The following is a 12,429-nucleotide window of genomic DNA, read 5'->3' on the forward strand; positions in this document are numbered from 1 at the left end:
AACACTGGTCAAAGTTTGTAACTTGCAGCCCCTCCCCCAGGGATTGTGGGGGAGTAAGTCATTCCCAAAGACATAGTTATTATGGTTTTTGACTATGCGGAACAAAATGGCTATCTCAAAATTTTAATCCGTTGACTTTTGGAAAAAAATTAGCGTGGGAGGGGGCCTAGGTGCCCTCCAATTTTTTGATCACTTAAAAAGGGCACTAGAACTTTTCATTTCCGTAAGAATGAGCCCTCTTGCGACACTCTAAGACCACTTGGTCGATACGATGACCCCTGGGAAAAAAAAACAAAAACAAATAAACACGCACCCGTGATTTGTCTTCTGGCAAAAAATACGAAATTTCACATTTTTTTAGATAGGAGCTTGAAATTTTTGCTATAGGGTTCTCTGATACGCCGAATGCGATGGTGTGATTTTCGTTAAGATTCTATGACTTTTAGGGGATGTTTCCCCCTTTTTTCCAAAATAAGGCAAATTTTCTCAGGCTCGTAACTTTTGATGACAAGAACTAAATTAATTGAAACTTATCAAACAGTTCGTGGTAACGAACTGTAGTAAGGAGCGACCCGGTTCAATAGTAACCAAAACTCTAAAAAATTGAATTTTGATATCAATAGCTACATCAAAAGAATCACATTTTAATGCTGATTTTGAATATATAAGTTTCATCAAGTTTAGTCTTACCCATCAAAAGTTACGAGCCTGAGAAAATTTGCCTTATTTAGGAAAATAGGGGGAAACACCCCCTAAAAGTCGTAGGATCTTAACGAAAATGACACCATCAGATTCAGCGTATCAGAGAACCATACTGTAGAAGTTTCAAGCTCCTATCTACAAAAATGTAGAATTTTGTATTTTTTGCCAGAAGACAAATCACGGGTGCGTGTTTATTTGTTTGTTTGTTTTTTTTGTTTTTTTTTTTTTCTTTTCCCCAGGGGTCATCGTATCGACCAAGTGGTCCTAGAATGTCGCAAGAGGGCTCATTCTAACGGAAATGAAAAGTTCTAGTGCCCTTTTTAAGTGACCAAAAAAATTGGAGGGCATCTAGGCCCCCTCCCACGCTCATTTTTTTCCCAAAGTCAACGGATCAAAATTTTGAGATAGCCATTTTGTTCAGCATAGTCGAAAACCATAATAACTATGTCTTCGGGGATGACTTACTCCCCCACAATCCCTGGGGGAGGGGCTGCAAGTTACAAACTTTGACCAGTGTTTACATATAGTAATGATTATTGGGAAGTGTACAGACGTTTTCAGGGGGATTTTATTTTGTTTGGGGGTGGGGCTGAGGAGAGGGGGCTATGTTGAAGGATCTTTCCTTGGAGGAATCTGTCATGGGGAAGAAAAATTCAATGACAAGGGCGCAGGATTCTCTAGCATTACTATAAGAAAACAATGAAAAATAAACACGAAAACGTTTTTTCAAATGAAAGGAAGAAGTAGCATTGAAACTTAAAACGAACAGAGATTATTACGCATATGAGGGGTTCTAAAAAATACTTTAGCATAAAGAGCGAGGTATTTAGGAGGAGATAAATACCTTGCTCTTTATGCTAAAGTATTTTTAGTAATTTCAGCTATTTATTCTTTAAGGGGTCATTCTTAAAGAATTGGGACAAAACTTACGGTTTAGTGTAAAGAGCGAGGTATTAACGAGGGTACAAATCCCCTCGTATACATAATAAAAATATAAGGTTATGAAAGTTTGTTACGTAAGTTAATTCTTAAGTTACGTATATTTTTTGCTAATAAAAACGTTCGTTAAAAATTAAAAGTTCTAGTTGCCTTTTTAAGTAACCGAAAAATTGGAGGGCAACTAGGCCTCCTTCTCCACCCCTTATTTCTCAAAATCGTCTGATCAAAACTAAGAGAAAGCCATTTAGCCAAAAAAAGAATTAATATACAAATTTCATTTTAATAATTTATGTGCGGAGAGCCAACACCAAACATGCATTAATTCAAAAACGTTCAGAAATTAAATAAAAAAACTAATTTTTTTAGCTGAAAGTAAGGAGCGACATTAAAACTTAAAACGAACAGAAATTACTCCGTATATGAAATGAGTTGTCCCCTCCGCAATCCCTCGCTCTTTACGCTAAAGTTGACTCTTTGCCACAATTCTACTTTTTAAAACGATTTAAAGCTTTAGCGTAAAGAGCGAGGGATTGCGGAGGGGACAACTCATTTCATATACGGAGTAATTTCTGTTCGTTTTAAGTTTTAATGTCGCTCCTTACTTTCAGCTAAAAAAATTAGTTTTTTTATTTTATATTTAGAATCAGTGTGAAAATTCGATTCTTTTTATGTATCTTTTAGCATCAAAATTCCGTTTTTTAGAGTTCCGTTTACTATTGAGCCGGGTCGCTCCTTACTACAGTTCGTTACCACGAACTGTTTGATATATTCTATCGTGAAGTTTCTCTATGCCTTATTGAAAAATAAGTCATACATTTTTACCTTTTACTGCTAACTGTATTCCATAGAAAATTTATTCTCGTCAGCAGATTGGAAAAATATCAACTATATATGTGTACTACAATGGCTCGTGTCGGTAATATTTTATTTTATTTTTTTAATCGGGAAGTTGGACTTTGATATCTTGTTATAAATAACACTTGGTCAATAATATCAAAATTTTTTATTAAAACTACTATTCCAGACTCTTGAAGAGTAAATTTAATATGTGCAATACACCACTTCAATGAAACATTCGTGTTTGAAAATGAAGGTTCCATTGTTTTTACCATGATTGCAGCGGTAGCTGCAATCTACTAAAGATTAATTTACGGCACATAGTAACGAAAAAAGAAGCATTTTCAAAAGACTTGCTTGTGAGAAAAATTGCCATTTATTACTAATTGGGAAATTGTAACAGTTATTTCCATTAGTCTTGATAGTAAAATGTTATTTGGAAAACCAATTTATGAAAATTCAAAAAATAACCTGAAATCTCCCAAATGTCGAAATGGAAAGAACTCCCTGTAGAATTGCCATTGCCAAAAAACCCGCTGGGCTCGTTTGTTTATGACACTTGGTATTTATCAAGTGACAGCAATATCAATTTCTGCCGGTCTGTCTGTCTTCTGGCTGTTGGTACTGGTTTTGTTAGTTCGGGCTCTTTCAGATAAGCTAGGACGATGAAAGTTGGCAGGCGTATCAGGGACCAGATTAAATTAGAAATAATCGTTTCCCCGATTCGACCTGTCTTGGGGAGGAGGGGGGTGAGTGGAGGGAAGGTCAATTTGGAAAAATTAGAAAAAATAAGGTATTTTTAACTTACAAATGGGTGATCAAATCTTAATGAAATTTGATATTTAGAAGGACTTTGCGTCTGTAAGGTCTTATTCTAAATCCTGACTGGGTCCGGTGAGATTGGGGGAGTTGGAAGGGAAACCAGAAAACTTGGAAAACGCTTAGAGTTGAGACATGGGGATGAAACTTGGTGAGAAGAATAAGCAAAAGTCCTAGATACGTGATGTACTTAACCAGAACGGATCCGGTCTCTTTGGGGGAGTTGGAGGGGGGGGGGCTAATTCAAAAAAATTTTTACGGATCTTAACGGTAATCGTATCTTAATGAAATTTAATATATAGAAGGACCTCGTGTCTCAGAGCTCTTATTCTAAATCCTGACCAGATCCGGTGACATTGGGAGAAGTTGGAGACGGAGACTGGAAATCTTGGAAAACGGTTAGAGTGGAGAGATCGAGATGAAACTTGGTGGAAAGAATAAGCTCAAGTCCTAGATACGTAATTGACATAACTGGACCAGATCCGCTCTCTTTGGGAGAGTCAGGGGGGATTACTAGTGTTTTGGCATGTTCGGTGCTTCTGGACGTGCTAGGACGATGAAAATTAGAAGGCGTGTCAGGGACCTGCACAAATTGACTTGATAATAGCTGTTTACTCGATTCGACCATCTGGGGGGGGGGCTGGAGGGAGGGAAAATCGTGAAAGTGGAGGTAGGTTTATCTTACGAATGGGTGATTGGATCTTAATGAAACTTGATATATAGAAAGATCTCATGTCTCAGATGCTCCATTTTCAATTCGGATCGGATCCAGGGACATCGAGGAATGGAGGGGGAAACGGATATATCAGAAATAGGAAATCTTGGAAAACTCTTGGAGTGGAGAGATCGGGGTGAAACTTGATGGGAATATTTAGCACAAGTTCTAGATACGCGATTGACATAGCCGTACCAGATTCGCTCTCTTTGGGGGAGTTGGGGGGATTTCGAGCACTTTGGCGAGTTCGAGAATAAGTATAAGTTATAAATACGTGATTGACATAAGCGAACCGGATCTGATTTCTTTTGGGGAGTTGGGGGGATTTCTAGTGCTTTGGCGAGCTCGGTGCTTGTTGACGTGCTAGGACAATGAAATCGATAACTCTAGTACCGAGTCGAATTTTAAGTTCCGTTCTTGTCACAAGTGCCATATGAGCTCTTGGCTCTTGTTGTTGTATGTCCAGCTAGGAAAGGCCAGTGGATTTTTTCTGTGTGTGTTATTTATGTCGCAAACCAATTTTCTACACAAGGTTAGGATAGGGTAGGATAAACTATTTTAGAGAATCAATCATTTAGGTTATCTCAAAACCAAATTTGCAAGGAAAATTATTATTAGAGACGATTCTAGAGTATTTCTTTGTAGAGAAAGAGTTTGGGGAAGGGTATAACTAGCATCTAGGGCTGCGCTACTTTTTGAGTCCCGATGTCGCCAATTTGGTCAAAGGTCAGTGACATAACTATGTAAGCTCAGCCAGAGTTGACCCAGTTTTAAACGTGTACTTAGATAAGTCTGGGGAATTTAAACAAGACGGGTGTGCGAAAGGACAAAGAGGCTGGCTCCCAGCATGCCACTGCACTTCCTGGCTAAAGAGCCGTGACATGGAGATCGGTACCACGAAGTCTCGTGCCGTTTCTTTACCTTTCTCTTTTAAACTAGCATCTCAAGTTGAAGTGCAATAAGGTAACCCAAGATAAATTTACTACAACAAATCTGCCTAAGCTATGGAAGTAAAGCGAGATAATATATATGACATATTTATACATTTGCAGCACTTGTTAAGAAAGTCCCAAAGGGATTTATCAGCAGGTGTCAGTCTCCTTATTCTACTCATTCCAATAATACTATTTTTACATTATTCTACGTCCATTCATATGTGTTCAGCAAGCATTGTACATACATAAAACACACACATGAATACAATTCCTTGATAAAGAAAAAACTCTTTACTGTTGCATTAAATAATTTCAGATTACTAGAATTCCCTGTTTCAGCTGTAATTACCCCATACATAGGATGCGAAATTTCTAATTAAAAAAGAAACTCTAGTCGGATTTCTAAATGGATATACCGGGTTTCTCTTTGCGTACAACAAATATCAATCACTTTGGCTATCTATGGTTTTTGGTTATAGCGTGTATTTAGACTATGATGATGACGTGTGTATTATGACGTGTATTCTGACTATGGTGGTGACGTGTATTTTTACTCTGGTGATGACCTGCGTATCATGACGTGTATTTTGACTATGGTGATGATGTGTGTATCATGACGTCTATTGTGACTATGGTGATGCCTTGTGTATCGTGACGTGTATTTTGACTATGTTGATGACGTGTGTATGACATGGCGTGTTGATAACCAGTATTCTGACCATGGTGATGACGTGTGTATCATGACGTGTATTTTGACTATGGTCTTGAGGTGTGTATCATAATTTATGGGGGAAAGCATCGAAATAAAAGGGAATATATTATTTAGTTATTAATATATGTAGATTTCAACTTGATAATTTCTAGTTTTCGAAATATCAAGAAGTAAAGACATTTTTGGAAAGGTATCTGTCTTTAAGCAGAGTAGAGACAGAACTAAAATCCTTAATCAAACTAGGTTTAGAATGACGGTAATAAAATAATATCCTCAATATCGTGAGCACATGAACTGGAAGACAAATCCTGCTCTGAACAAAGCTGGCTACTTCAAGTCCAGAAAAGTGTTTCAGCTGCTTTGACCTCATTGTGTCAAAGTATGCAAGGGATTAGAGAGTGTTTAATTTCTTATTTAAAGTTTTACCCATATTTCAATATGCTCATTTCACTTTAATGGTAAATTGAAGGAGTCGTGCAAGAAATTCGTTATTTTCTAGGGTTATAATGAAAGAAAAGTTAAGGTGGGTAGTACCCGATTCTTGTTCAACAAAATAAAACATAATGGAAGTAACATTCAACAAAGTAAAACATAATGAAAATAAAAACCAAAAACTTTCAGAAACACATCAAAAATTGTTTTATATTCATTTTGTTTCGTTTTTATGGTTCGGACAAAAATTTCGGGGGGGGGGATTAAAAAAAGTAAAGGATGCAGCACTAGACCATTAAGATCCGAACGGGGGGAGGGGGAGGAGTTAAAATTTCTTAACTTCCAACCCTGGATGCGGCCTTGTGTGCAGGTGTGCTATAATGCATTCACCTATGTAATAACTTTAAATTTACTTTCCGCTGTTTCAGTCACCTCTGCTTCGACTAAGTGCAAGTGCTTCTTCAACTCCAGCTCCTGAGCGTGCTATTTCAAGCCCGCTCATAAGTGCACATCACACCAATGGTTTGCCACCAAGTAAAGCATCCTCCCCTGTGCCACCTATGACAGGCAGTCCTCCAAAAGCAGTTACTTCTGATCAGTTTACGGCAATGATACCATCGCGAACGACTCCACAACCTGAGGAAGCAGGTAATAAAAGCGTAACTTTAACAGTGAAGAGCAATGATCCTATGGAAATGGCATTTCCTCCTGCCCCTACTCAGCTAGGAAAAGTGACGGAAACAATCACAAGGAGTACGTTGACTGAACAAATTGTTACACGTGTAACAAATAACAGATTGGCACAGCCACCTGTCATTGTCGAGGTAAGATCTTCTTTTCTCTTACTTCTCTTTCGCTTTTCTATCATTAGAAGCTCAAGAACTGCTGGTAATTGACAATAAATTGTGATCATTGATGAAAAGAAATAAATTACAGGATTCTTTTTTTGGGGGCGGGGTAATCTTTAGGTGACCATTTTTTTTCACTCTTATCATTATCCCTAATTAGAATACCTGAGGTCCTCTTGCTATTTTTTATGAAAAGGAATCCATGTTTCGGGTCTAAACATTCTCCACTTTCTTTTCCTTTTCTTTTTTCCACTCTTTTTGTCTAAAAATTTGCCGTGTCTTCTGATCCGCCCATGATAGTTTTCTAATCCTCAAAGTTTTGTGCTTACTGTCAAAGCAACATGCCTCGTCTTTCTGTATATGTTGTTTTACTGACTAATATAAGGTCTTAATACATTCAATATAAAGAATCTAGTAATCTAGTTGAAGCGATGTGAAATGAATTGAATGTCAAATGAATAATTGAAGTGAAATGAAAATATTCCCAGGTTTTCAGGACCAGTAGCATGGAATTCTTTACCGACGAGTATAAGGCTATCTGAAAATGTTAGTCAGTTTAAGAGTAGACTGAAGAGCCACCTTCTGGGAAGAGATGAAGTAAACAATTTAAATGGGATGGCTTATTGTTTTGTTTTTTAAGTAGGATTTCTTTTTTTCTCTCTTTGTCTCTCTGCATTATTTTCCTTTTATTTTCTCTTTCCCACTTTTTTGTCTCATTTCATTTCATTTTTCCGTTTGTTTTGTTAATTTTGTTGGTATTGTTGTTCATTGAATGTTTATCAGCCACTGCTGACAAGTCTTTCTTAAGTGACTGATGAGGTTCTTTTGTATATTGATGATATGTATGATAAAAAGTGTCTCTCCCTCGAAAAAAAAATGGGTAAAAAATGTGTACAAATATAATAATTTCTGTACAAGTAATAATAAAAGTCCGAATATTTCGGCTTTGGACCTTTTTATTATAATAATAAAGATCTGAATATTTCAGCTTCACATCTTAGTGACCATCAACGGGAAAAAAAAGAAAAAAAAACACTTTTAAACCCGAAAAACTAGCAAACAAAACTTGTACCTTTTTACTCTTTTGGGGTGTGCTTCTTGAGAAGAAGGGTAGCCCTATGGGCTTGAGCATAATATGTGGTTGTATTTTCTATTCTTTTAGGATGTGCTTCTTGAGAAGAAGGGTGGTCCTCTGGGCTTGAGCATAATTGGTGGCACAGATCACTCTTGCATCCCCTTCGGACGTGATGAGCCAGGAGTATTCATATCAAAAGTTATACCTGACGGATTAGCAGCCAGAACAAATCGTCTCCGGATTGGTGATCGGATTTTGAAAGTCAATGGCAATGATGTTACAAAAATGATGCACCAAGAAGTGGTAATGACGCTTTTGGATCCAAGTCCAGAAATAGTTCTTACTGTTCAACACGACCCCCCTCCTCCTGGCTTAAAGGTAATTACTCTATTACTCAAAGAATCACAGAAAAGGCATTACTCTATTTATCAAAGACTTTGAATTATCAAATCGAAAGTGTAAGAGTGATCCGTGCCAATAGTAACAGAAACTCTAGAAGCGGAAACTGGGAAAGAATAAATATATCAAAAGAGTCTCCTTATTATTTTGGTCCTAAATATAAAAAAAAAATATTAAACTTATAATATACCCTTCCCTCCGTTACTCCGAATCCATCAACTTTAGGTAATAAACGTATCAGAGGAATCTCAATTTTATACTACTACTACTACTAATAACTCGCTGCAGCACCAAGTCGCCTGAGGCCAACACAGCTACACACGCTCGTCCTCCAACCTAATCTATTTAAAGCTTCCCTCTTTACACCCTCCCAGGAAGTTCCATTCCCTTTAAATCTTTATTTATGACATCCTCCCAACCCAGACAAGGACGACCTGCTTTCCGTGTAGCCCCAGACGGTTGGCCAAAAAGGACAATCTTCGGTAATCTGTCATCCTTCATCCGTAGAACGTGGCCTAGCCATCTCAACCTAGCCCTAGAAAGCGGGATTGAACCACATTTTTCTTACAACCTACTGTTTGAAATACGGTCAGTCAGCCGGGTACTCAGAACAATCCTTGGGCAATTTCTCTGGAAAACATCTAGTAAATTTTCGTCTGCTTTTCGAAGTGCCCATGCTTCAGAGCCATATTTGACCAGTGTCATCACTTTAGTTTCCAATATTTCAATCTTGGTTTGCAGACTTATCTTTCTATTCTTCCAAACTTCTTTTTAAGTGTGAAAAAAACACCCTGAGCCTTAGCTATTCTACTTTTAACATCTTCACTTCTCCCACCATCTTTACTAATAATACTTCCAAGGTAATTGGAGCTCCCAACCTGATCAATCTTTTCGTTACCTTATGTCACCTGTTCATCTTCACTTATTCCTAGCCTTAGTGACTTAGTCTTCTTAACATTAATTTTCAAGCCTATTTTAGCACCCTGAACTCGCAAAACCTCTAAAAATTCATTCATTTTGCTCACACTTTCATCTAATATGCTTAAATCATCAGTATAATCTAAGTCCAGGAGCGTTTTTCCTCCCCATTTGATTCCATGGTCTCCAATTGCCTTTCCTGTGCTCCTTAAGACGAAGTCCATCAAAATGATCCATATAAAGGGGGATAGAACACAACCCTGCTTAACTGCTGATTTAATACAAAACCAGTCGCTAACCTCATTTCCTACCTTAACCGCAGCAGTATTATTCTCGTACATAGCACAAATCACTTTTACGTATTTTTCTGGTATACCATATAACGATAAAACCTTTGTTAACGCTCTTCTATCAACGGAATCGAAAGCTTGCTCATAATCGATAAAACTGAGGACCAAAGGTGTTTGACAACAAAGGGACTTTTCAATTATTAACATAAGAGTGAAAACTTGGTTGACACATCCTCTACCTTTTCTAAAACCGCATTGTTTTTCCCTTAAAACTTTGTCTACAGCATCTCTCCGTCTAAAAAGTATCATATTACTAAGTAATTTGCTACCTACAGAGACCAGTCTAATGCCTCGATAATTACGACACTCACTCTTGTCACCTTTCTTATACAGTGGTTTAATTAAGATATTCTTAAAATCATTGGGTACTTCCTCTTTTTCAAAAATCATGTTCATAATCTTCAGTAGCTTATTCCTAACCTCAGAGCCACCATATTTAAGAAACTCATTAATCATACTATCAGAACATGGGGCCTTATTATTTTTTAATCCTTTTAGTACTGTCGCTAATTCTTCCTCACTAAACAAATCTTCCTTCACATCTAAGGTATCACAAACTTTTTCATTTTCATCTATATATTTTCCTGCAACTGTATCTCAGTTTAGCACATTCTCAAAATGTTCCACCCATCTTTCTTTAACTTTTTCCTTATCACTTATTGTGACCTCATTTCTATCTTTAACTGGGACTAGTCCGGATTGGCTACTCCCTTTCAATTTTTTAACATGTCAGTATAATATTTTACTATTATGCCGTCTAGCCGCATCTTTCAGATCCTCAGCAATTTTATCCATGGCCTCCACTTCACATCTTCTTTGTTCATATTTTAATGCTTTCTCCACTTTCTTTACATTCCTTTTGTTTTCATACGACCTATCACTCAGATAATTCTTATACAAACCCCTTCTAGTCTCTATTAAACCTAAAGCTTTTTCACGAATATTCCTAGTTGCAGTCTTATCACTCTTCCCTAGGACACCTTCAGCAACTTCACAAATCGTTTTTCTGAAATTATTTCATCCATCTTCCACATTGTCAAATTTTAAACTCTCGAGTTTAGTATTCAACTGTTCCTGGAAGTTTTTTCTCAAATTTTCATCCTGGAGTCTACCAACATCATAACTTTCCGGAAGGGAGTTACCCTTCTGAAATTTTAGCTTTAAATTAACCTTAGACACTACTAGATGGTGATCTTTACTTTTAACATCAATAACAGCACTCCCTATGTTGGCAATAAATATAAAAAAAAATCATTAAACTTATAATCTATTCTTCACTCCGTTACTCCGAATCCATCAACTTTAGGTAATAAATATATCAAAAGAGTTTCCATGATATGTTGGTCCTAAATACCAAAAAAAATTTATTAAGCTTATAATCTACCCTTCACTCCGAATCTATCAACTTTAGGTAATAAACATATCAGAAGAATCTCAATTTTATGTAGAATCTCAATTTTATGTTGGTCCTAAATATAAAGCAAAATTATAAGCTTATAATCTACCCTTCACTCTGTTACTCCGAATCCATCAACTTCAGGGAATAAGCATATCAGAAGAATCTCAGTTTTATGTTGGTAATAAATATGAAAAAAATCATTAAGCTTATAATCTTAACATAGAAAAGCTTAAGATAGAGTTGGAGCGACGAGGCTTCGTGCTGCAGTTCACCAAGCAAAGCAGATTCTGCTTTACAGCTAACATTGAGCAAGACTGGCTCTAAAAGAGGAAGAAAATTATAATTTGTCAAACCCTCCCCCTCCAAAAAAAAAAAATGCTTGGAAACATGGAAAAATTGTAATTTAGTTATAGTTATATAAAAACATTGCAATTTTAAAAACATTTCTATTTAAAAAAAAAAAATGTCTGAAGAAGTGTTTATAACTTGGAAACATTGTTAAAAAAAAAAAAAAAAAAAAAAAAAAAAAAAAAAAAAAAAAAAAAAAAAAAAAAAAAAAAAAAAAAAAAACTTTGGAAGGACGGTTAGTTTGGAAAAATTAGAAAAAAGGAGGTATTTTTAACTTATAAACGGGTGATCGGATCTTAATGAAAATTGATATTTAGAAGAACCTCGTTTCTTAGAGTTCTTATTATAAATCCCGACCGGATCCGGTGACATTGGGGTGAGTTGGAGGGGGAAATCTGAAATCTTGGGAAACGCTTCGAGTGAAGAGATAAGGATGAACCTTGGTGGAAAAAATAAGCACAAGTCTCAGATACATGATTGGCATAACCAGACCAGATCCGCGCTCCTAGGGGGAGTTGGGGGAGGGGGTGGATTTTCAGTGCTTTAGCGAGTTTGGTGCTTCTGGACGTGCTAGGACGATGAAAATTGGTAGGCTTGTCAGTGACCTGCACAAATTAACTTAATAACAGTCGTTTCTCCGATTCGACCATCTTGGGGGGGCTAGAGGGAGGGGATATCGTGAAAAATGAGGTATGTTTATCGTACGAATGGGTGATTGGATCTTAATGAAACTTGATATATAGAAAGATGTCATGTCTCAGACGCTCTATTTTCAATTCGGATTGGATCCAGGGACATTTGGGGGTGGAGGAGGGAAACGAAAATCTTGGGAAACGCTTAAAGTGGAGAGATCGGGATGAAACTTGATGGGAAGAAGAATTACAAGTTCTAGATACGTTATTGACTTCACAGGACCAGATCCAATCTCTTTGGGGGAATTGAGGGGACTTCTAGTGCTTTGGAGAGGTCGAGAATAAGCACAAGTTCTAGATGCGTGATTG

General features: G+C 36.9%; 1 protein-coding gene across 7 annotated transcripts in view; it reads left to right on the forward strand.

Annotated features, from left to right (window-relative positions):
* LOC136036499 (protein lap4-like) overlaps window positions 1–12,429 on the forward strand; it is a 199,287-nt gene that overhangs the window by 126,646 nt on the left and 60,212 nt on the right. For all 7 annotated transcript variants that reach the window (XM_065718780.1, XM_065718777.1, XM_065718781.1 and 4 more), the window contains 2 exons: window positions 6,520–6,915; window positions 8,102–8,392. In XM_065718780.1, coding sequence (XP_065574852.1) covers window positions 6,520–6,915; window positions 8,102–8,392 — 687 coding nt within the window. The remainder of the gene's footprint in view (window positions 1–6,519; window positions 6,916–8,101; window positions 8,393–12,429) is intronic.

This window comes from Artemia franciscana, chromosome 15, assembly GCF_032884065.1.
Source record: "Artemia franciscana chromosome 15, ASM3288406v1, whole genome shotgun sequence".
Classification (NCBI taxonomy): domain Eukaryota; kingdom Metazoa; phylum Arthropoda; class Branchiopoda; order Anostraca; family Artemiidae; genus Artemia; species Artemia franciscana.